Genomic DNA, 25,363 nt, shown 5'->3' on the forward strand with positions numbered 1-25,363 from the left:
TGCAAACATAATTGATGAAATACAGTGCTAAGCCCACCCTGTATAGGTATAATTACAGACTTCATACTTTCTACATTGCTGGGGTAAGACCTTATGTGCAAAATAAACACACAATAATACCAAGGTACCTCCTTTTAAACCCATGTTTTTTTTAGCATCAAATCTGAATGAAAGACTGATGTACATTATCATTACCTCCTATTTCTTAATTTGCCTATAACAAGCTTGCAATTCATTAATAATAATAGCATGTTCTTGTATAGCGCTGCTAGTTTTACGTAGCGCTTTACAGAGACATTTTGCAGGCATAGGTCCCTGCCCCTTGGAGCTTACAATCTGTTTTTGGTGCCTGGGGCACAGGGAGATAAAGTGACTTGCCCAAGGTCACAAGGAGCCGACACCGGGAATTGAACCAGGCTCCCCTTGACTCAGTGCCAGTCAGTGTCTTTACTCACTGAGCCGCTCTTTCTCCCTTTACCATTAACTATTTCTTATTTCTTAGTTCAAACAAGTTGTTCTCTAGTTTTTTTGTTTTGGGTTTATATTTTTACTCTGGATTTATATTGTTTTAGATACAAGCTATCTTGCAATAGAGGCAGTTAAAGCAAGCGGGTGTTTACAAAATATGAATATCAAGTGTTCACGTTACCGTCTTGTGAGGGTTTTTTTTTTTTAAGGTACGATGAGGCCGTACCGGCTGAAAAACGTTCACTGACTTAAACTGGTGTTTTCGAACGTTGATGGTGTAATCAGCAACTACGGAGCATATTCAATAAGACCGAAGGGACATATTTTCTAAGTCATAAAGCCCATTTACTTGAATCGCCTGTAAGGTCCCTTAAGTCTTGGTGTTGCTTACTAAATCTACGACACAGAACCTAACTTTTGTCACTCCTAAGGAAACTCCAGTGTAAGATTTACACCGTCCCGACTCTTGCGTTGTGCTCAAGGATGTCTTCTGTCTATCCCTTTTGTATCTAAAGCCCTCTCCCGCCTTAAACCTTTCTCACTGACTGCCCCACACCTCTGGAATACCCTTCCCCTCTATCTGACTGGCACCCTCTCTCTCACACTGTAGGGACTTTCTTAAAACACACCTCTTTAACGAAGCCTAACGAAGCCTATGAGTAGCTCCGTGGCTGATACTTTACACCTCATACATGGCCCCCTGCAGACGCTTTTACCAGAACGCCCTCCTACTGTCACTGTACGTTCTTCCTACTTACCACTTAGATTGTAAGCTCTTCAGGGTAGGGACTCTTTTTCCGAATGTTACTCTGATGTCTCAAGTGCTTATTCCCATGATGTATTATTATGTCACGTGTATTACTGCGCTATGTGTATAGAGGGCGCTATATAAATAAAGATCTACATACATTTGAACCATACTACAAACACATTGAATGGACCATCTTCTGAGCCTTCCATGGCCCTTTCTGTTTACAGGTCCCCCTTACAACCCGCCGCTTTCAATGTAACGTTCCAGTCTGCCCCAGATTGCGTTTCCAGTGCTTACAAACAAGGGGATCCAGTGTTAGTAGAGCAGAATGGCTGTACGGAGTATTTTACAGTCCCGCAGGTATGACTTCCAGATCCGGAAACAAGTATAAACTAGAAACTCCAGTTTTATTTTTGAATACCTGAACCATTCTTTCTGGTAGCAGATAAGTAACATTTTGTATATGAATTTGAGTGCCAGGGAGCGTTTGATCTGTTGGCGATAGAAAGGCAAATAACTCCTGTAGCTGCACATGGCATTGTGTGTGTTTGCTGGGACTGGGTGACATGTTGGGATATAGATGTGTAGGGAAGACGGTGCTCAATTTTAGTGTGTGCACTATATTTATATAGTCATAGTCATTGAAATATAGAAAAAGTCCCACGGGACGAAACGCGTTGGTGCGTTTGTGCTTTTCATCTCCTTGTGAGCTTACATAATAAATACCCTTCATTTTTTATTCTGGAGTTGCCCTATATTATTCCTTTTCAAGGATCTTCGTTGGATAAAGGCTGTGCTTCTTTGCTTCACCTACTATCGACATGATGGGGTAACAAGAGAAAATGAATCCAGCAAGATAAGCGGAATGACACTTGTGGGTCTCGGACCCATTCAATGTAAATAATTACTTGGAGGAACCCCATTCTTACCCATCAACATAGTTACGTAGACGTATAGTCTATGTACAAAAATAAATACTGGCCTTGTATTTCGCAAGCCTTCGGGGATCACCCACGAAAGTCTTGAGGGATTTCCGTAGATCCAGGGAGCGCAGTTTGTGGATTGGGCGTTTAGAATATGCATTCCTGTCCTTAGTACTTCCTTGTGCCTTCTTTTCAGCAATCTACGATGGGGTTGTGTGAACGTAACGCCCCCGTGGCCTACCTTCACAATTTCAACGCCACATGTGTCAGTAACCTGACAACATGCACAAGTGTTTTGACGACAGATTTGGATGGGATTGTTAAGGACGGTAGAGGAGGTGAGGCAGGATTTAGATTCCCTTGTTTTCCCCCCTTGCTGTGAAATCTCTCCGGGACTTAATGGTTCCATTTCCTTCATGTTTCTTTTCAGGTTCCGTCAGTGTGGTCATTCGTGAGCAGAACATTACCAGTGTGGACCGCTACATCACAGAGACAGGTACAGGATTCCCTTCCAGACTTCATGCTACCTCCAACGGCAGAAATATTCCATCTATCCTATATCCCAGTTCCTAACTTTGAAATCCCTGACTATCGTGGCTGAGTACTTAGGAGGAAGCCACGTTAGCAGGTGGCTCGGGGTGGCTCAGGCAGCTTGGAGACTTCGCTCTCAGACCACGTCAGCTTCACGTTTTCAGCACTCCGAATGTCTCTGAAGATCCTCTGCTCGCTTCCTCTAGTAACCGTTGCAGTAGGGATGCCTTACTGAGTAATATCTTCGGTTTCCCTGTGTTGCCTCTGATGGAGCATGTTTTATTTTGCAGGAACGGCCCTCCCACAACCCATGCTGTGTCAGAAAGTCATTGTGGCTGCAGACTACACATTCATTTGGGAGGCCAATAATCTGAGAGAGATCAACGTAAACATCCTCACTGCAAACCTCAACTTAACTCATCACGGTAACTTCTTTACGGACTGGATGCCTGTGATAAAAAGCCATTGTATAAATGTGTAACTCTTTCATTGCATTGGCAAGTAGCACATTGCATGCCCTTGCACAGCAGTGACAGCTACTAAATGAATGCATGAGATAACAAGGGGGCTCTATGGTAATTATAATGATGAGTTTTTATACGAGTGGAGGTGACAATAAAAAGGGTTGAGAGGCTGCACCCAAAATGTTAAAGGATCAGTTCCTTGTTTTACATTTTGTAAGCATTACAGAGTGGGAGCCAAGCATCACTATCCTCAGCTTTGGGGATCCTCCGGTTCTCGAGATACATCTCCGTAAAGTTACCGGGTTTGAATGAAATGCGAATTAGAAAAAAATGGTTGTCAAATATCGACCCAATAGGAATCTGCCACATCATCGGATGTCGTTTCCTATTGGACGACTGTTTAAAACCCCTTAAAAAAAAACACAAATTAATACCTGTATCTTCACTAGTAAATATCTCAGAAACTGGGGGTCCCTCGAGCTGACAATAGTGGGGTTCCGCTCTCGAGGACCCTCCCTTGTTCCAATCATGTAAAAAATAAAAAAAACAGAGTTTAGTTTGCGTAAATTGCTCCTTTAAAATAACTTTGAAAAGCAGGTGGTCACTTAACCCCCTCAGTGCCACAGTGCAAAGCATAGCAGTAATTTGTCATAGTATATAGGGGTAATCCATTAGCTATAGTGACATACTCTGCTCTATTTATTCACAGCAAAACTGGTTCAGCGATTCACAGCAACGTTTGTCACCAGCAACAGCACATGGTCCGTCCTGTCCGGCAATCCAGGTAACCTACCTAATTACTTAACTCTTGCTGCCCTGGTTGAAAGCACCGGATCTGATTAATTATGACACTAGTTTTGCTTTATCGCCAATAACGCCCAACAGTGGTTACAAATCTCACTTTGTTCTCCACCACAAGCTATTTACAGGTGTCTACAGAGTATCTGTACTCGTGTTGCACACAGATCGACGCTTTTCAATGCAGTTTAGTAAATGATTGCAATGAAACCCTACATGACCTTATTGTGTATATTCAGCCTGTTTAATGGGGGGCCTCTGATCTCTCCCTGACCGACCTGAGCCTTCAGAAATCCAGAGTTTTCAATACCACTTTGCAGCACTTTGTGTACTGTACGATGGTAACAGGCTACAGACCATGAGAGGCCGTGCCCTGCCAGAGAGGGGCCCTGCCAGAGAGAGCCCCCCGTGCCCTGCCAGAGAGGGGCCCTGCCAGAGAGAGCCCCCCGTGCCCTGCCAGAGAGGGGCCCTCGTGAAATGCCAGAGAGCGGAGCGTGCCCTGCCAGAGAGCGGAGCGTGCCCTGCCAGAGAGAGCCCTCCTGCCCTGCCAGAGAGCGGGCCATGCCCTGCCAGAGAGGGGCCCTGCCAGAGAGGGGCCCTGCCAGAGAGGGGTCCTGCCAGAGAGGGGTCCTGCCAGAGAGGGGTCCTGCCAGAGAGGGGCCCTGCCAGAGAGGGGCCCTGCCAGAGAGAGCCCCCCGTGCCATGCCAGAGAGAGCCCCTCGTGAAATGCCAGAGAGCGGAGCGTGCCCTGCCAGAGAGCGGAGCGTGCCCTGCCAGAGAGAGCCCTCCTGCCCTGCCAGGGAGCGGGCCGTGCCCTGCCAGAGAGGGGCCCTGCCAGAGAGGGGTCCTGCCAGAGAGGGGCCCTGCCAGAGAGGGGCCCTGCCAGAGAGCGGAGCGTGCCCTGCCAGAGAGGGGCCCTGCCAGAGAGGGGCCCTGCCAGAGAGAGCCCCCCGTGCCATGCCAGAGAGAGCCCCTCGTGAAATGCCAGAGAGCGGAGCGTGCCCTGCCAGAGAGCGGAGCGTGCCCTGCCAGAGAGAGCCCTCCTGCCCTGCCAGAGAGCGGGCCATGCCCTGCCAGAGAGGGGCCCTGCCAGAGAGGGGCCCTGCCAGAGAGGGGCCCTGCCAGAGAGGGGCCCTGCCAGAGAGGGGCCCTGCCAGAGAGGGGTCCTGCCAGAGAGGGGCCCTGCCAGAGAGGGGTCCTGCCAGAGAGGGGCCCTGCCAGAGAGGGGCCCTGCCAGAGAGAGCCCCCCGTGCCATGCCAGAGAGAGCCCCTCGTGCCCTGCCAGAGAGCGGAGCGTGCCCTGCCAGAGAGAGCCCTCCTGCCCTGCCAGAGAGAGCCCTCCTGCCCTGCCAGGGAGCGGGCCGTGCCCTGCCAGAGAGGGGCCCTGCCAGAGAGGGGTCCTGCCAGAGAGGGGCCCTGCCAGAGAGGGGCCCTGCCAGAGAGCGGAGCGTGCCCTGCCAGAGAGGGGCCCTGCCAGAGAGGGGTCCTGCCAGAGAGGGGCCCTGCCAGAGAGGGGCCCTGCCAGAGAGCGGGCCGTGCCCTGCCAGAGAGCGGGCCGTGCCCTGCCAGAGAGCGGAGCGTGCCCTGCCAGAGAGAGCCCTCCTGCCCTGCCAGAGAGCGGGCCGTGCCCTGCCAGAGAGGGGCCGTGCCCTGCCAGAGAGAGCCCTCGTGCCCTGCCAGAGAGAGCCCCCCGTGCCCTGCCAGAGAGCGGAGCGTGCCCTGCCAGAGAGAGCCCTCCTGCCCTGCCAGAGAGCGGCCCTGCCAGAGAGCGGGCCGTGCCCTGCCAGAGAGCCCCCCGTGCCCTGCCAGAGAGCGGAGCGTGCCCTGCCAGAGAGCGGAGCGTGCCCTGCCAGAGAGCGGAGCGTGCCCTGCCAGAGAGAGCCCTCCGTGCCCTGCCAGAGAGAGCCCCCCGTGCCCTGCCAGAGAGAGCCCCCCGTGCCCTGCCAGAGAGAGCCCCCCGTGCCCTGCCAGAGAGAGCCCCCCGTGCCCTGCCAGAGAGAGCCCCCCGTGCCCTGCCAGAGAGAGCCCCACCGTGCCCTGCCAGAGAGAGCCCCCCCGTGCCCTGCCAGAGAGAGCCCCCCCGTGCCCTGCCAGAGAGAGCCCCCCCGTGCCCTGCCAGAGAGAGCCCCCCCGTGCCCTGCCAGAGAGAGCCCCCCGTGCCCTGCCAGAGAGCCCCCCGTGCCCTGCCAGAGAGCCCCCCGTGCCCTGCCAGAGAGCCCCCCGTGCCCTGCCAGAGAGCCCCCCCGTGCCCTGCCAGAGAGAGCCCCCCGTGCCCTGCCAGAGAGAGCCCCCCGTGCCCTGCCAGAGAGAGCCCCCCGTGCCCTGCCAGAGAGAGCCCCCCGTGCCCTGCCAGAGAGAGCCCCCCGTGCCCTGCCAGAGAGAGCCCCCCGTGTCCTGCCAGAGAGAGCCCCCCGTGTCCTGCCAGAGAGGGCCCCCCGTGTCCTGCCAGAGAGAGCCCCCCCGTGCCCTGCCAGAGAGAGCCCCCCGTGCCCTGCCAGAGAGAGCCCCCCGTGCCCTGCCAGAGAGAGCCCCCCGTGCCCTGCCAGAGAGAGCCCCCCGTGCCCTGCCAGAGAGAGCCCCCCGTGTCCTGCCAGAGAGGGACCACACAATATGTTTACGCCCCATTGACAACAAGACCACAAATCCCCGGAGCGCCTTATAAAGGAACCTCCACCCGTCGCAGTGACTGTGGGGAACCTCCACCCGTCGCAGTGACTGTGGGGAACCTCCACCCGTCGCAGTGACTGTGGGGAACCTCCACCCGTCGCAGTGACTGTGGGGAACCTCCACCCGTCGCAGTGACTGTGGGGAACCTCCACCCGTCGCAGTGACTGGGGAACCTCCACCCGCCGCAGTGACTGGGGAACCTCCACCCGCCGCAGTGACTGTGGGGAACCTCCACCCGTCGCAGTGACTGTGGGGAACCTCCACCCGTCGCAGTGACTGTGGGGAACCTCCACCCGCCGCAGTGACTGTGGGGAACCTCCACCCGCCGCAGTGACTGGGGAACCTCCACCCGTCGCAGTGACTGTGGGGAACCTCCACCCGTCGCAGTGACTGTGGGGAACCTCCACCCGTCGCAGTGACTGTGGGGAACCTCCACCCGTCGCAGTGACTGTGGGGAACCTCCACCCGTCGCAGTGACTGTGGGGAACAAGAAGCCGGTCCAGCCCAGAAGATCTTCTTTAGCCATTCGCTGCCCCGAATACTGACTGATAAATACACTTTCTTGCAGCTGTTCTCGCTTTCAATACAACTTGCATTCGGGGGCCCAAAATGACATGTGATAAGCCGCGGTGTATCTACGACAGGGGCGGCCAATTCCCACCCTCAGGGGCCACCAACGGGTCAGGTTTTCAGGTTATCCCTGCTTCAGCACAGGTGGCTGTCGAAGACAGCCACCTGTGCTGAAGCAGGGATATCCTGAAAACCTGACCCGTTGGTGGCCCCTGAGGGCTGGAGTTGCCCACCCCTGCTCTTCCCGCTCCGTGAGTAACTTTAGGAAGTAATTTGGGTCACAGATGTAGTTGGAAAGTGAACGTGTTTTACAAACGGACGTGGCATTCTGGTTAAAGGCGCACCATACTGACAAACCTGTTTCCTCCCTTGCAGGTTACCAGGTTGGCAAGCCAGTTATAGCCGCTAATGGAAGCTCGTCTCCTGTTAGAACAACTGTGGATCTTTGGCAGCCTGGTAGTACTTGGTATTTTGGGAACGTGTGCTGGGTCGATGTAAAGAATATATTTTTATTTACTTGTATAAGTTGGAAAAGAAAATATTACACAGGCAGCCATCTTAAATGTGGCTTGGATAAAATCCTGTTGACCTATTTATATTTTTCTCCTGTGTAGTTTTTTTTTTTTTTGCATAATTACTTAAAGCAGGGTCCCCAATTCTCGCTGATCTCTTCTCGCCCTTTCCAACACGGTTTTTATTTTTCAAATCGAATGCTTCATTCGGGAGATAGAAGCGTTTGAAATGTGATGTGTCCGGGAGGTTAAAAGGGAGCTCTCCCCACAGCCCGGTAAACCCCCAGAAGCCAGAGAGGATTTTTAACAGGGGGAGGAGGGGAGGTTGCTGCTGTCAAGTTAACTGATACACTACTACAGGGGTGGCCAACTCCAGCCCTCAAGGGCTATCAACAAGCCAGGTATTAGGGATATCCCTGCTTCAGCACTGGTGGCTCAATGAGCCACCTGCACTGAAGCAGGGACCGATTGAGCCACCAATGCTGAAGCAGGGGCCGATTGAGCCACCAGTGCTGAAGCAGGGGCCGATTGAGCCACCAGTGCTGAAGCAGGGGCCGATTGAGCCACCAGTGCTGAAGCAGGGATATCCTTAAAACCTGAGCTGTTGGTTGGCCCTTGAGGGCTGGAGCTGGCCCACACCTGCACTACTACAATAAACCGGGATAAACATAAACCCGGGCTAAAACTAAGCTACTGATATATAAAGCAACGGCAAAGCAAATGCCACATTCAGATAAATATCAGGCGGGATATGCGAGCCCGGCGCTGTAACGCAGCGACAATGAACCGCGAGAGATTGCCGTCAACTCGCAAGGCTGGGAAGGGAACGAGCCCCGAGTGCTCCGGGGGGGGGAACGGAAGAGGGCGACCGTATTAATATAACTAAGGGCCAGGGGGCAGGATGTATCTGAGTAAGGAAAATGTATGTCATGTACTGTTTAATTTGGGATATTTCCCAGGGAAGCCAAGTAAATGCACAGATTAAACCAGTTTCTCATTATACCCCCCCCTCCCCAAATAACAAGCAAATAATGTGAGCACATTCACGTGTGTCAGACAGGTCCGCAACCCTGCCGTTCCCCATTATCTCTTAGCATAGTGTGCTTCCCCTGCAGACAGGGATGCTGGGAAATGACATGCAAATGAAACACATGTAGGGTAACGAGGATACCTCATTAATGGCAGACTGACCTTACAAGAGATTTTGGGAGCACTAAAGTCCCTTCTCCTCTCTGCCTCAGGACAGGCGGTGCTGAATTACAGAGGTTCCAGGAGTTCAACCCTGGTGTAGAAACCAAGATAATCTAACCCAGGGGGGTGCTCAATTCCAGTCCTCAAGCTCTCCCTCCCTCACCCCTCCCCCCAACAGGTCAGGTTTTCAGGATATTGCAGCTTCAGCACAGGTGGCTCAACCAGAGGCTCAGTCGAACACTGGGCCACTGATTGAGCCACCTGTGCTGAAGAAGGGACTGATTGGCCCACCTGTGCTGAAGCAGGGACTGATTGGCCCACCTGTGCTGAAGCAGGGACTGATTGCCCCACCAGAGCTGAAGCAGGGACTGATTGAGCCACCTTTGCTGAATCTGGTATATCCTGAAAACCTGACCTGTTGGTGGGGGGAGGTTTGAGGACTGGAGTTGAGCGCCCCTCGAGCTAAGGCAGAGAATGGAGAGCAGTCATGGCAGAGGGGATGGGAAATACCCAGACAGGGCAATAACTGGCTGACATGGGGAGAGTATGTAGGACCAGCCATCAGCGGTGTGTAGGTGGGGGGAGGAGGGGTTCAAGTCTAAAGTCATATTTATGTTGCAGTTGGAGATGGCGCATGCTCCTCAGCATCTCGCACCGCAGTACTGTTTGGACAAGACTCCTTCTCCGGGTGCCTTCTACAAGTGGTCAGCGAAACCTGCAGCGAGATGAGGTTAGTCTTCTGTAAACTCCCCTTCTGAGTGTCAGTAACGTGTCTTTTCCGTAAGCTGCGGCAGTTGGCAACTGGTTCGCCGTGTGAAGAGCAGCAAGCGGATGCTCCTAAATGTCACCTGTATTGTTTTGTGTGTTGCAGGAAGACTGTCCCTGCGACATTGATGTCATTGATTCCAGCTAATTACATAGCTATGAGAGGCAACTCTAATTCCAGTGACCTGAGTGAATGGGTGCCCATTATCTGTAAGTAGCGTTGCCAGGTGTCCAGTATTGAACCGGACTGTCCTGTATTTTGACACTCTGTCCAGTAAAGAAATGAAAGGGAATACTGGAATACTGGACATGTATGTGTCCGGTATTACCTCTCTGGGCGTGTATGTGTATTTGTTGAGTATTACCTCTCTGGGCGTGTATGTGTCTGGTATTACCTCTCTCGGCGTTTATGTGTATGTGTTGAGTATTACCTCTCTGGGCGTGTATGTGTCTGGTATTGCCTCTCTGGGCGTGTATGTGTCCGGTATTACCTCTCTGGGCGTGTATTTGTCCGGTATTACTTCTCTGGGCGTGTATGTGTCCGGTATTACCTCTCTGGGCGTGTATGTGTCCGGTATTACTTCTCTGGGCGTGTATGTATCCGGTATTACCTCTCTGGACATGTATGTATCCGGTATTACCTCTCTGGACATGTATGTATCCGGTATTACCTCTCTGGGCGTGTATGTGTCCGGTATTACTTCTCTGGGCGTGTATGTGTCCGGTATTACCTCTCTGGACATGTATGTATCCGGTATTACCTCTCTGGGCGTGTATGTGTCCGGTATTACCTCTCTGGGCGTGTATGTGTCCGGTATTACCTCTCTGGGCGTGTATGTGTCCGGTATTACCTCTCTGGGCGTGTATGTATCCGGTATTATCTCTCTGGGCGTGTATGTGTATACCGGTATTACTTCTCTGGGCGTGTATGTGTATACCGGTATTACCTCTCTGGGCGTGTATGTGTATACCAGTATTACCTCTCTGGGCGTGTATGTGTATACCAGTATTACCTCTCTGGGCGTGTATGTGTCCGGTATTACCTCTCTGGACGTGTATGTGTATACCAGTATTACCTCTCTGGGCGTGTATGTGTATACCGGTATTACCTCTCTGGGCGTGTATGTGTATACCAGTATTACCTCTCTGGGCGTGTATGTGTATACCAGTATTACCTCTCTGGGCGTGTATGTGTCCGGTATTACCTCTCTGGACGTGTATGTGTATACCAGTATTACCTCTCTGGGCGTGTATGTGTATACCGGTATTACCTCTCTGGGCGTGTATGTGTATACCGGTATTACCTCTCTGGGTGTGTATGTGTATAGCGATATTACCTCTCTGGGCGTGTGTGTATTGGTATTACCTCTCTGGGCGTGTATGTGTATACCGGTATTACCTCTCGGGGCGTGTGTGTGTATTGGTATTACCTCTCTGGGCGTGTATGTGTATACCGGTATTACCTCTCTGGGCGTGTATGTGTATACCGGTATTACCTCTCTAGGCGTTTATGTGTATACCGGTATTACCTCTCTGGGCGTGTATGTGTATACCGGTATTACCTCTCTGGACGTGTATGTGTATACCGGTATTACCTTTCTGGGCGTGTATACCGGTATTACCTCTCTGGGCGTGTATGTGTATACCGGTATTACCTTTCTGGGCGTGTATGTGTATACCGGTATTACCTCTCTGGGCGTGTATGTATATACCGGTATTACCTCTCTGGGCGTGTATGTGTATACCGGTATTACCTCTCTGGGCGTGTATGTGTATACCGGTATTACCTCTCTGGGCGTGTATGTGTATACCAGTATTACCTCTCTGGGCGTGTATGTGTCCGGTATTACCTCTCTGGGCGTGTACGTGTATACCGGTATTACCTCTCTGGGCGTGTATGTGTATACCGGTATTACCTTTCTGGGCATGTATGTGTATACCGGTATTACCTCTCTGGGCGTGTATGTGTATACCGGTATTACCTTTCTGGGCGTGTATGTGTATACCGGTATTACCTCTCTGGGCGTGTATGTATATACCGGTATTACCTCTCTGGGCGTGTATGTGTATACCGGTATTACCTCTCTGGGCGTGTATGTGTATACCAGTATTACCTCTCTGGGCGTGTATGTGTATACCGGTATTACCTCTCTGGACGTGTATGTATCCGGTATTACCTCTCTGGGCGTGTATGTGTATACCGGTATTACCTCTCTGGGCGTGTATGTGTATACCGGTATTACCTCTCTGGGCGTGTATATGTATACCAGTATTACCTCTCTGGGCGTGTATGTGTATACCGGTATTACCTCTCTGGGCGTGTGTGTGTATACCGGTATTACCTCTCTGGGCGTGTATGTGTATACCAGTATTACCTCTCTGGGCGTGTGTGTGTATACCGGTATTACCTCTCTGGGCGTGTATGTGTCCGGTATTACCTCTCTGGGCGTGTATGTGTATACCGGTATTACCTCTCTGGGCGTGTATGTGTATACCGGTATTACCTCTCTGGGCGTGTGTGTGTATACCGGTATTACCTCTCTGGGCGTGTATGTGTATACCGGTATTACCTCTCTGGGCGTGTGTGTGTATACCGGTATTACCTCCCTGGCGTGTACGTGTATACCGGTATTACCTCTCTGGGCGTGTATGTGTATACCGGTATTACCTCTCTGGGCGTGTATGTGTATACCGGTATTACCTCTCTGGGCGTGTACGTGTATACCGGTATTATCTCTCTGGGTGTGTATGTGTATACCGGTATTACCTCTCTGGGCGTGTATGTGTATACCGGTATTACCTCTCTGGGCGTGTATGTGTATACCGGTATTACCTCTCTGGGCGTGTGTGTGTATACCGGTATTACCTCTCTGGGCGTGTGTGTGTATACCGGTATTACCTCTCTGGGCGTGTGTGTGTATACCGGTATTACCTCTCTGGGCGTGTATGTGTATACCGGTATTACCTCTCTGGGCGTGTATGTGTATACCGGTATTATCTCTCTGGGCGTGTATGTGTATACCGGTATTACCTCTCTGGGCGTGTATGTGTATACCGGTATTACCTCTCTGGGCGTGTATGTGTATACCGGTATTACCTCTCTGGGCGTGTATGTGTATACCGGTATTACCTCTCTGGGTGTGTATGTGTATACCGGTATTACCTCTCTGGGTGTGTATGTGTATACCGGTATTACCTCTCTGGGCGTGTATGTGTATACCGGTATTACCTCTCTGGGTGTGTGTGTATACCGGTATTACCTCTCTGGGTGTGTGTGTGTGTGTATACCGGTATTACCTCTCTGGGCGTGTATGTGTATACCGGTATTACCTCTCTGGGCGTGTATGTGTATACCGGTATTACCTCTCTGGGCGTGTATGTGTATACCGGTATTACCTCTCTGGGCGTGTATGTGTATACCGGTATTACCTCTCTGGGCGTGTATGTGTATACCGGTATTACCTCTCTGGACGTGTATGTGTATACCGGTATTACCTCTCTGGGCGTGTATGTGTATACCGGTATTACCTCTCTGGGCGTGTATGTGTATACCGGTATTACCTCTCTGGGCGTGTGTGTGTATACCGGTATTACCTCTCTGGGCGTGTGTGTGTATACCGGTATTACCTCTCTGGGCGTGTATGTGTATACCGGTATTACCTCTCTGGACGTGTATGTGTATACCGGTATTACCTCTCTGGGCGTGTATGTGTATACCGGTATTACCTCTCTGGGCGTGTATGTGTATACCGGTATTACCTCTCTGGGCGTGTATGTGTATACCGGTATTACCTCTCTGGGCGTGTATGTGTATACCGGTATTACCTCTCTGGGCGTGTATGTGTATACCGGTATTACCTCTCTGGGCGTGTATGTGTATACCGGTATTACCTCTCTGGGCGTGTATGTGTATACCGGTATTACCTCTCTGGGCGTGTATGTGTATACCGGTATTACCTCTCTGGGCGTGTATGTGTCCGGTATTACCTCTCTGGGCGTGTCTGTGTCCGGTATTACCTCTCTGGGCGTGTATGTGTATACCGGTATTACCTCTCTGGGCGTGTACGTGTATACCGGTATTACCTCTCTGGGCGTGTACGTGTATACCGGTATTACCTCTCTGGGCGTGTACGTGTATACCGGTATTACCTCTCTGGGCGTGTATGTGTATACCGATATTACCTCTCTGGGCGTGTATGTGTATACCGGTATTACCTCTCTGGGCGTGTATGTGTATACCGGTATTACCTCTCTGGGCGTGTGTGTGTATACCGGTATTACCTCTCTGGGCGTGTATGTATATACCGGTATTACCTCTCTGGGCGTGTATGTGTATACCGGTATTACCTCTCTGGGCGTGTATGTGTATACCGGTATTACGTCTCTGGGCGTGTATGTGTATACCGGTATTACCTCTCTGGGCGTGTATGTGTATACCGGTATTACCTCTCTGGGCGTGTATGTGTATACCGGTATTACCTCTCTGGGCGTGTATGTGTATACCGGTATTACCTCTCTGGGCGTGTATGTGTATACCGGTATTACCTCTCTGGACGTGTATGTGTATACCGGTATTACCTCTCTGGGCGTGTATGTGTATACCGGTATTACCTCTCTGGGCGTGTATGTGTATACCGGTATTACCTCTCTGGGCGTGTATGTGTATACCGGTATTACCTCTCTGGGCGTGTATGTGTATACCGGTATTACCTCTCTGGGCGTGTATGTGTATACCGGTATTACCTCTCTGGGCGTGTATGTGTATACCGGTATTACCTCTCTGGGTGTGTATGTGTATACCGGTATTACCTCTCTGGGTGTGTATGTGTATACCGGTATTACCTCTCTGGGTGTGTATGTGTATACCGGTATTACCTCTCTGGGCGTGTATGTGTATACCGGTATTACCTCTCTGGGTGTGTATGTGTATACCGGTATTACCTCTCTGGGTGTGTATGTGTATACCGGTATTACCTCTCTGGGTGTGTATGTGTATACCGGTATTACCTCTCTGGGTGTGTATGTGTATACCGGTATTACCTCTCTGGGCGTGTATGTGTATACCGGTATTACCTCTCTGGGCGTGTATGTGTCCGGTATTACCTCTCTGGGCGTATATGTGTATACCGGTATTACCTCTCTGGGCGTATATGTGTATACCGGTATTACCTCTCTGGGCGTGTATGTGTATACCGGTATTACCTCTCTGGGCGTGTATGTGTATACCGGTATTACCTCTCTGGGCGTGTATGTGTATACCGGTATTACCTCTCTGGGCGTGTATGTGTATACCGGTATTACCTCTCTGGGCGTGTATGTGTATACCTGTATTACCTCTCTGGGCGTGTGTGTGTATACCGGTATTACCTCTCTGGGCGTGTATGTGTATACCGGTATTACCTCTCTGGGCGTGTATGTGTCCGGTATTACCTCTCTGGGCGTGTATGTGTCCGGTATTAAGTCTCTGGACATAGTGACCTGACCGGCTTGGGGGGTGCGGGATTTCTCAGAGCAGGGAGAGAGCCGGGCTGTTGCTAGGGGGCTGGTTAGCTTCCTCTATCCTGATTGGCTGCTGCTGGGTAATGCAGCCAATCAGCAGGAGGTGTCAGGAGCCTTGGGGTGGGGCCAAGGAGAAGAGGAAACAGCATGGAGCGGAGAGCAGGCGAGAGAGGTGTGTGTGTGTGTCTCGAGCATGTGTGTGTGGGTCTCGCACCTGTCACCATTGTGTCCAGTATTTTTGGAGAAGCCACCTGGGGACCCTATCTGTAAGTCAACAGGTCTCATGCAAAATAAAAATAAAAATTTTTTCTTTGTACTGTTCTCTGCTATGCTCCATGTATCATGATTTGGGAGATGTCACCTTTAGGGGTTAATTTTATATCTACTGTATTGGCAAGTTGGGCTATTTTTTTGGCTGAAATTCTCCACTGAATTTTGGCCCGATTGGTCTACTTTAACTGATGTAGAATAAGCCCATTAGTCGTAGATGGAATGCAGATCACAGTGTGTTAGACCAATATGTCAACGCTGATTATCGGGCACTCTTACAATGTGGGGAGATCAGGCTTCTCCAGCTGGGAAGGTGTTCACATCCGGGAACCTTTGGGCAAGGGGACACAGTATGTGGATGCTCGGAAGATCCCCTTAGTAGCTATGTAAATGACTCGCTGTTTGAAGTCTGCAGGGTGGAGGCACCTCAAGTGAAGTTTGAGAGGTCTTGTGGGCTGCTACTAAAGTCTTCATGGATCACTGCTTCAGACTGGCATATATCAGTAATAAGCTCCCACACCATAATCTAACTTGTATTTTTATTACAGCCGTACTGGTAGTTGAGAAGTTAATTGGCAGGTTCTGTTACCTTTTAATGGATCAACATGCAGGTTCTGTATTTCTGCCCACGAGGTCAGGAAGTCTCCCACAACTAGAGATGTAGTGTGAATAAATACTGTGTCTTGTTTTCGTCTAGATGAAGAACCCAACACCACGTGCTCGGGAGAATGTGCGGCCGGATATCGAATGTGTTTAAATGTGCCGGCTAACATGAATCTCCAGATCATGACGGCAGTGACCGGCGCGGTGGAGGGGATTCCCCAGGAAGAAATCCTTGCGGCAAAAATAAGGTTACTTCCTACACTGGGATATTGGGCTATGTTACATTACAATGTTAGAATACATCTTCCGGTATCTGAAGACTGTACAATGTAGTTTTAGTTTGTATGTATATCTTTATTTATGTAGCGCCCACAGACTCCTCAGCTCTTTACAAAAGAAACCATACAATGCAGCAAATTATAATACAATAAGAGTAACAGACAAAAGGAAAACCCTGCCCCGGAGAGCTTACAATCTAAGTGTTATCTGAGAGCCGTCGGACAACGTGTAACCCATTGAAGTGATTTGCCCGATGTTGTACAGAGCCTCCCCTGACTTTTGCAGCCTCTCTGGCAGTGACGGGATAACAGGAGGAGCATTATAACGCTTGCGGTGTTATCGTATAGCAACTCTTATATGGAACGAGTCTCGCGTATTCCTTGCTCATTCAAATGACTGGTATCATTTCCCAAAATATAAATAGTTACACAGTAGATTAGATTGAAAAAAGACACGCGTCCATCAAGTTCAACCTATGCTAAATGTAGACGACAGATACTTTATCCTATATTTGTACTTACAGTATATTGATCCAGAGGAAGGCAAACAAAAAACCCCAGTGACACATTATCCAATGCTGTCTCATAAGGGGAAAAATAAATTCCTTCCTGACTCCAAGATTTGGCAATCAGATTACTCCCTGTATCAACATTTTCCCCAGGTTTACTTATATGAGAGAAGGAGCGGCTCAGTGAGTAAAGACACTGAGTTTGAAGCAGGGGAACCTGGTTTAATTCCTGATGTCGGATCCTTGTGACCTTGGGCAAGTCACTTTATCTCCCTGTGTCTCAGCCACCAAAATCATAGATAGTAAGCCCTACGGGGCAGGGACTATCAGCAAAATGTAAAACTAGCAGCGCTATGCAAGAACAAACAATTATTATTATTATTTGTTATATCCCTCTATATCTTTCCTTTCTAAAAAGATGTCCAACCTTTTTTTGAACATATCTATTGTATCTGCCATCACAGTCTCCATGGGTAATGAGTCCCACACTGTAACTGCCCTTACTGATCCCTTTCCTTTGTTGCTGGTGAAATCTCCTTTCCTCCAACCTTAAGGGATGGCCCGAGTCCTTTGTACTGCCTGTGGGATGAATAGTTCTTTAGAAAGCTCCTTGTAGTGTCCCCGAATATATTTGTGTATAGTTATCATATCCCCTCTTAGACACCTCCTTTTCTAATGTAATCAAATCTAATTTAGCTAGCCTCTCCTCATAAGTTAGATTATCCATCCCCTTTATTGATTTGGTGACTCTTCTCTGCACTTTTTCTAGTTCCATAATGTCTTTTTTATGGAGTGGTGCCCAACATTGTACTCAATATTCAAGGTGTGGTCATACTAGTGCTTTGTAAAGTGACATAATTATGTTTACTTCCCTTCCACCCATTGCCCGTTTAATGCAAGATAAGATCTTGTTTGTCTTTGCAGCTACTGCATGACTTTGGCCACTTGGCAAACAGTCCTAAATCCTTCTCCATCAATGATTCATCTAATTTTTTCCCCATTTAATTTGTAAGTCGCCTGTTTATTCTTGTTTCCCAAATACATAACCTTACATTTATCTGTATTAAACCTCATCTGCCATTTACCTGCCCAAGTTTCCAGTTTCACCAAGTCCTTCTGGAGAGAAATTACATCTTGCTCTGATTCTACTACCTTACACAATTTAGTATCATCTGCAAAGATGGAGACTTTGCTCTCGATGCCAACCTCAAGGTCATTAATAAACAAGTAAAAAAGCAGGGGTCCCAGTACCGATCCCTGAGGTACTCCACTCCCGACTTTAGCCCAACCTGAAAAAGTCCCATTTATTAGAACTCTGTTTTCTATCCTTCAACCAGAGTCAAATATTCTTTATTTTATACAATAACCTCTTGTTTGGAACCGTATCAAAATCCTTTGCAAAATCTAAGTAGACCACATCAACTGCATTACCCTGATCTAAATTCCTACTTACCGACTCAATTAAACAAATAAGGTTAGTTTGCATGACCTATCCTTCATAAATCCATGCTGACTATTACTAATAATTTTGTTTTCCATTAGGTATTCCTGAATATTATCCCGTATTAAACCTTCAAGTAGCTTCCCCACTGTTGATATCAGGCTTACAGGTCTGTAATTCCCCGGTTGTGATCTAGCTCCCTTTTTAAAAATAGGAAATTAATTTGCAGTGTAATCATGCAGTTATTCAGTACCGCAATTTTTTTTCTCATATTCTTCTTTTTTTTATTTTTATTTTGTAATTAGTTTTTCTACAGTTCACATAAATTGTGTCCCCGGCGACAATTGCACTTTGTCCCTTCCAATCAGCGCTTCAGTGCGGTTTATCAAAGTCCCAGCTCAACCACCTCCCAGAGTCACCAGGTAAGCGCCACGATTAGTGTGTGTGTTTGTGTGCACAGTATATGTGGTGGCAGCTATATGCACCAACTATGACGCGGGGAATGTGCAATAGATTTTTGCGCTAAAAGCTTAGAATCTAAGTAAGTGATTCTCAAACTGTGGGACCCTCTGCTAACCTACTAACACAGATGCATCCAACAGAGTATTAACATTTCAAAGTCAGTGGGATGTTGGGGTGTATAGGGAGAGGTATTAGCAGCGGGATGTTAGGGTGTATAGGGAGAGGTATTAGCAGCGGGGTGTATAGGGAGAGGTATTAGCAGGGGGGTGTTAGGGTGTATAGGGAGAGGCATTAGCAGCGGGATGTTAGGGTGTATAGGGAGAGGTATTAGCAGCAGGATGTTAGGATGTATAGGGAGAGATATTAGCAGCAGGATGTTAGGGTGTATAGGGAGAGGTATTAGCAGCGGGATGTTAGGGTGTATAGGGAGAGGTATTAGCAGCAGGGTGTTAGGGTGTATAGGGAGAGATATTAGCAGCAGGATGTTAGGGTGTATAGGGAGAGGTATTAGCAGCGGGATGTTAGGGTGTATAGGGAGAGGTATTAGCAGCGGGATGTTAGGGTGTATAGGGAGAGGTATTAGCAGCAGGATGTTAGGATGTATAGGGAGAGATATTAGCAGCAGGATGTTAGGGTGTATAGGGAGAGGTATTAGCAGCGGGATGTTAGGGTGTATAGGGAGAGGTATTGGCAGCAGGGTGTTAGGGTGTATAGGGAGAGGTATTAGCAGCAGGATGTTTGGGTGTATAGGGAGAGGTATTAGCAGCGGGATGTTAGGGTATATAGGGAGAGGTATTAGCAGCGGGATGTTAGGGTGTATAGGGAGCGGTATTAGCAGCAGGGTGTTAGGGTGTATAGGGAGAGGTATTAGCAGCGGGATGTTAGGGTATATAGGGAGAGGTATTAGCAGCAGGATGTTAGGGTATATAGGGAGAGGTATTAGCAGCAGGATGTTAGGGTGTATAGGGAGAGGTATTAGCAGCGGGATGTTAGGGTGTATAGGGAGAGGTATTAGCAGCGGGATGTTAGGGTATATAGGGAGAGGTATTAGCAGCGGGATGTTGGGGTGTATAGAGGGAGGTATTAGCAGCGGGATGTTAGGGTGTATAGGGAGAGGTATTAGCAGCAGGATGTTAGGGTGTATAGGGAGAGGTATTAGCAGCGGGATGTTAGGGTATATAGGGAGAGGTATTAGCAGCAGGGTATTAGGGTGTATAGGGAGAGATATTAGCAGCGGGATGTTAGGGTGTATAGGGAGAGGTATTAGCAGCGGGGTGTTAGGGTGTATAGGGAGAGGTATTAGCAGCGGGATGTTATGGTGTATAGGGAGAGGTATTAGCAGCGGGTGTTAGGGTGTATAGGGAGAGGTATTAGCAGCAGGATGTTAGGATGTATAGGGAGAGGTATTAGCAGCAGGATGTTAGGGTGTCTAGGGAGAGGTATTAGCAGCGGGGTATTAGGGTGTATAGGGAGAGGTATTAGCAGCGGGATGTTAGGGTGTATAGGGAGAGGTATTAGCAGCAGGATGTTAGGGTGTATAGGGAGAGGTATTAGCAGCGGGATGTTAGGGTGTATAGGGAGAGGTATTAGCAGCGGGATGTTAGGGTGTATAGGGAGAGGTATTAGCAGCGGGATGTTAGGGTGTATAGGGAGAGGTATTAGCAGCGGGATGTTAGGGTGTATAGGGAGAGGTATTAGCAGCGGGATGTTAGGGTGTATAGGGAGAGGTATTAGCAGTGGGGTGTTAGGGTGTATAGGGAGAGGTATTAGCAGCAGGATGTTGGGGTGTATAGGGAGAGGTATTAGCAGCAGGATGTTAGGGTGTATAGGGAGAGGTATTAGCAGCGGGGTGTTAGGGTGTATAGGGAGAGGTATTAGCAGCGGGGTGTTAGGGTGTATAGGGAGAGGTATTAGCAGCAGGGTGTTAGGGTGTATAGGGAGAGGTATTAGCAGCAGGGTGTTAGGGTGTATAGGGACAGGTATTAGCAGCGGGGTGTTAGGGTGTATAGGGAGAGGTATTAGCAGCGGGGTGTTGGGGTGTATAGGGAGAGGTATTAGCAGCAGGATGTTAGGGTGTATAGGGAGAGGTATTAGTAGCAGGATGTTAGGGTGTATAGGGAGAGGTATTAGTAGCAGGGTGTTAGGGTGTATAGGGAGAGTTATTAGTAGCAGGGTGTTAGGGTGTATAGGGAGAGGTATTGGCAGCGGGGTGTTAGGGTGTATAGGGAGAGGTATTAGCAGCGGGACGTTAGGGTGTATAGGGTAAGTGTATAGGGTAAGCAGCAGGAAGAGAGGGTGGTGATGCCACTTTATAGATCATCGGTGTAACCTCACGTAGGGCACGGTGCTCAGTTCTGGAGATCATATCTCCGGGAGACGTTAATAAATGGGAGGTTGTGCATGATCGCCAACGTAAGACGTATTAGGAAAGACCTTAATAGGGCAGCGGATTTCAGAGAAAGAGAAGTGCCAGAACAGGAGGCTATTCTCTAACGCTGGAGGGTGGGAGCCTCGGGGGGGGGGGGGGGGGGGGAGATGTGAGGAGGTACTTCACAGAAAGGGTAGTGGATTCGTGGAATAGCCTCCCAGCAGAGGTGGTAGGGGCAAATGCAGTAAAGTAGTTCAAACATGCTTGGGATAGACATGAGGCTAAAGCCTAATACAAAAGAAAGCCCCAAGGGTCAAATAGGGTCAAATCTTTTACATCAGATCATAAAATGGGCAGAATAAGGGATCCAAGTGCCTCTTATCTGCCGTTAAATTCTGTGTTACTAAAATGTGAATTATTATGCAATGTTCAGCACTGAAAGGGGTTAATATTATGTGAAAATAACTGTCTCTTTCTGGTCACGTTGAGCTAACGCTGCGGTCTGTGTGACTGCTATTGTGGTAACAATCCGCCTCTTTACACAACTTCCTTTTGAAGTTCAAGTGTTGCTAAAACAGCGCGTGTGTTTCAGTTTCCAGGTGAATTACACGGACTACGACTGTGACCGTAACGCTGTGTGCTGGCAGCATCTCGCATACCCGCTGACGCAATATTACACAGGTACACACAGCGCTGTCACAATGTGCTCCGTATACTCATGCAGCCGGTTCGTTACTGCAGGTAACGCTGTGTGCTGGCAGCATCTCGCATACCCGCTGACGCAGTATTACACAGGTACACACAGCGCTGTCACCATGTGCTCCGTATACTCATGCAGCTTGTTGGTTACTGCAGGTAATGCTGTGTGCTGGCCGCATCTCGCATACCCGCTGACGCAATATTACACAGGTACACACAGCGCTGTCACAATGTGCTCCGTATACTCATGCAGCCGGTTCGTTACTGCAGGTAACGCTGTGTGCTGGCAGCATCTCGCATACCCGCTGACGCAGTATTACACAGGTACACACAGCGCTGTCACCATGTGCTCCGTATACTCATGCAGCTTGTTGGTTACTGCAGATAATGCTGTGTGCTGGCAGCATCTCGCATACCCGCTGACGCAGTATTACACAGGTACACACAGCGCTGTCACCATGTGCTCCGTATACTCATGCAGCCGGTTGGTTACTGCAGATAATGCTGTGTGCTGGCCGCATCTCGCATACCCGCTGACGCAGTATTACACAGGTACACACAGCGCTGTCACCATGTGCTCCGTATACTCATGCAGCTTGTTGGTTACTGCAGGTAATGCTGTGTGCTGGCCGCATCTCGCATACCCGCTGACGCAATATTACACAGGTACACACAGCGCTGTCACAATGTGCTCCGTATACTCATGCAGCTTGTTGGTTACTGCAGGTAACGCTGTGTGCTGGCAGCATCTCGCATACCCGCTGACGCAGTATTACACAGGTACACACAGCGCTGTCACCATGTGCTCCGTATACTCATGCAGCTTGTTGGTTACTGCAGGTAATGCTGTGTGCTGGCCGCATCTCGCATACCCGCTGACGCAATATTACACAGGTACACACAGCGCTGTCACAATGTGCTCCGTATACTCATGCAGCCGGTTCGTTACTGCAGGTAACGCTGTGTGCTGGCAGCATCTCGCATACCCGCTGACGCAGTATTACACAGGTACACACAGCGCTGTCACCATGTGCTCCGTATACTCATGCAGCTTGTTGGTTACTGCAGGTAATGCTGTGTGCTGGCCGCATCTCGCATACCCGCTGACGCAATATTACACAGGTACACACAGCGCTGTCACAATGTGCTCCGTATACTCATGCAGGCGGTTGGTTACTGCAGGTAATGCTGTGTGCTGGCCGCATCTCGCATACCCGCTGACGCAGTATTACACAGGTACACACAGCGCTGTCACCATGTGCTCCGTATACTCATGCAGCCGGTTGGTTACTGCAGATAATGCTGTGTGCTGGCCGCATCTCGCATACCCGCTGACGCAATATTACACAGGTACACACAGCGCTGTCACCATGTGCTCCGTATACTCATGCAGCTTGTTGGTTACTGCAGGTAATGCTGTGTGCTGGCCACATCTCGCATACCCGCTGACGCAATATTACACAGGTACACACAGCGCTGTCACAATGTGCTCCGTATACTCATGCAGCCGGTTGGTTACTGCAGGTAATGCTGTGTGCTGGCCGTATCTCGCATACCCGCTGACGCAGTATTACACAGGTACACACAGCGCTGTCACCATGTGCTCCGTATACTCATGCAGCCGGTTGGTTACTGCAGGTAATGCTGTGTGCTGGCCGCATCTCGCATACCCGCTGACGCAGTATTACACAGGTACACACAGCGCTGTCACCGTGTGCTCCGTATACTCATGCAGCTTGTTGGTTACTGCAGGTAATGCTGTGTGCTGGCAGCATCTCGCATACCCGCTGACGCAGTATTACACAGGTACACACAGCGCTGTCACCATGTGCTCCGTATACTCATGCAGCTTGTTGGTTACTGCAGGTAATGCTGTGTGCTGGCCGCATCTCGCATACCCGCTGACGCAGTATTACACAGGTACACACAGCGCTGTCACCGTGTGCTCCGTATACTCATGCAGCTTGTTGGTTACTGCAGGTAATGCTGTGTGCTGGCAGCATCTCGCATACCCGCTGACGCAGTATTACACAGGTACACACAGCGCTGTCACCATGTGCTCCGTATACTCATGCAGCTTGTTGGTTACTGCAGGTAATGCTCTGAATCGGGTTGACAACTCCTCTCCTCAAGGGCCCCCAACAGGTCAGGTTTTTAGGATATCCGTGCTTCAGCACAGGTGGCTCAGTCCCTATGACTGAGCCGCCCGTGATGAAGCCGGGATATCCAGAAAACCTGACCTGTTGGTGGCCCTGGAGGACTGGAGTTGCCCACCAGATGAGTTTGTGGTTTCCTCCAATCACGTGATCTCTCTGAATATTTCTTATTCCAGGTGAGCCGCGTCACCTGGCCCTCGCTAAGGGAATGGTGCTGGTTTTCTTCTTCATCGCAGCCGCGGTTCTGGGGGGTCCGTGGAACAGAATCCGTAAAGCCTGGAACGATACCGCATTGTAATGATCTCCCATTGTTAAAGAACCTGCTGTTTTGATACAACGTTGTGTTTTCTCTGCGCAGTACGACAATAATGACACTATGTGGAAATGTAAATATATAGGAATAAGCATATTTGTTTGTAAAAATATTCGTGGGTTTTTTTTTTTGTACGACGAGAAATTATATTTTTGTAATGTACAATTATTTAAATTGGATACAAAGAAATGAATGTTTGACTGATTTTATTTCATGTTGGATTAAATCGTTTTAACTCTTCATGTCCTGATTTGATTTCAGTATTGAGGGACGCTTTAGAACATTGCAATGGTTTGGGGGGGGGTCATTCTATATAGTCCAGTCAGGATGTTTTTAGCGGAAAATACCCAATGACTTGAACGGAGATTTTTCGGCTGAAAATAGCCGTTTCGGTATATATAGAATGGCGGCCTTTAATCTGTTCACAACCTGCCAACTAGATTCAGAGCGCCAGTCTGCTGATCACCAACTGGTCTCGTATTCCTGTGTGCTGCTGTGTTGGCAACTTCTATATAGAGTGAGCCCAGCATATAACACCTGCATATCATATCCGTGATCTTACTGTAGACATGGAGTTGCCAGGTGTTGTTTATATGAAGAACTTGTAATGATTCAGTGTCAATAAAATGATGCCCTTTCAAACAAGGGAAGTATGGACACGCCATAGTGGCACTGTGAAAAACATCTGGCTGAACAGGACACGTTAGCAGTCTGTGGCTTACTGTGCATTTCGGCTGTCAACCTCTATACAGAGCTGTCTTTACCTGTCTCTCTCTCCTTTTTCCTTATTGCTTTCTTCTCTGTGCAATTATAGTCCATGACAGCAAATTACTCAACTAATTAATGAGCATTAAAAAAAAAATTCCAGGATACTCCAAATTCAGAACATGTTGCTTCCACGCTCTGTTTCAGTTCCTAAAGAATTGGGACAGTTGGTAACCCTACTTATCAGCTCATAACGGTACAGAGTTATTCATTTTATACATGCTACATGATGTCTTACAATATTATCACACAAATCACCCAACTCTGTATTGTATTTGTATTCACATAGCGCTGGTCTGTGATAACTAATTTAGCTTGCACACCAACCTGCTGGCATTTTTCCACATTGTAATAACTTTC

General features: G+C 49.3%; 1 protein-coding gene across 6 annotated transcripts in view; it reads left to right on the top strand.

Moving 5' to 3' along the window:
- The window catches only part of TCTN2 (tectonic family member 2), a 28,878-nt gene extending 4,400 nt beyond the window's left edge, over window positions 1-24,478 (top strand). The window contains exons 7-19 of one of the 6 annotated variants that reach the window (XM_075568365.1): window positions 1,447-1,579; window positions 2,339-2,480; window positions 2,573-2,638; window positions 2,964-3,098; window positions 3,847-3,921; window positions 7,548-7,628; window positions 9,497-9,605; window positions 9,747-9,850; window positions 16,107-16,260; window positions 18,546-18,662; window positions 21,663-21,697; window positions 21,926-21,979; window positions 24,102-24,478. In XM_075568365.1, coding sequence (XP_075424480.1) covers window positions 1,447-1,579; window positions 2,339-2,480; window positions 2,573-2,638; window positions 2,964-3,098; window positions 3,847-3,921; window positions 7,548-7,628; window positions 9,497-9,605; window positions 9,747-9,850; window positions 16,107-16,260; window positions 18,546-18,662; window positions 21,663-21,697; window positions 21,926-21,979; window positions 24,102-24,223 — 1,327 coding nt within the window. In that variant the 3' untranslated portion in view covers window positions 24,224-24,478. Of the gene's footprint in view, window positions 1-1,446; window positions 1,580-2,338; window positions 2,481-2,572; window positions 2,639-2,963; window positions 3,099-3,846; window positions 3,922-7,547; window positions 7,629-9,496; window positions 9,606-9,746; window positions 9,851-16,106; window positions 16,261-18,341; window positions 18,410-18,545; window positions 18,663-21,662; window positions 21,752-21,925; window positions 21,980-22,951; window positions 23,006-23,635; window positions 23,690-23,749; window positions 23,804-24,101 lie in introns of those variants that run through there. The other 5 variants (XM_075568364.1, XM_075568363.1, XM_075568362.1 and 2 more) reach the window with 5 other exon arrangements.
- Window positions 24,479-25,363: the final 885 nt, after the last annotated feature.

Source organism: Ascaphus truei, chromosome 13 (genome assembly GCF_040206685.1).
Source record: "Ascaphus truei isolate aAscTru1 chromosome 13, aAscTru1.hap1, whole genome shotgun sequence".
NCBI lineage: Eukaryota > Metazoa > Chordata > Amphibia > Anura > Ascaphidae > Ascaphus > Ascaphus truei.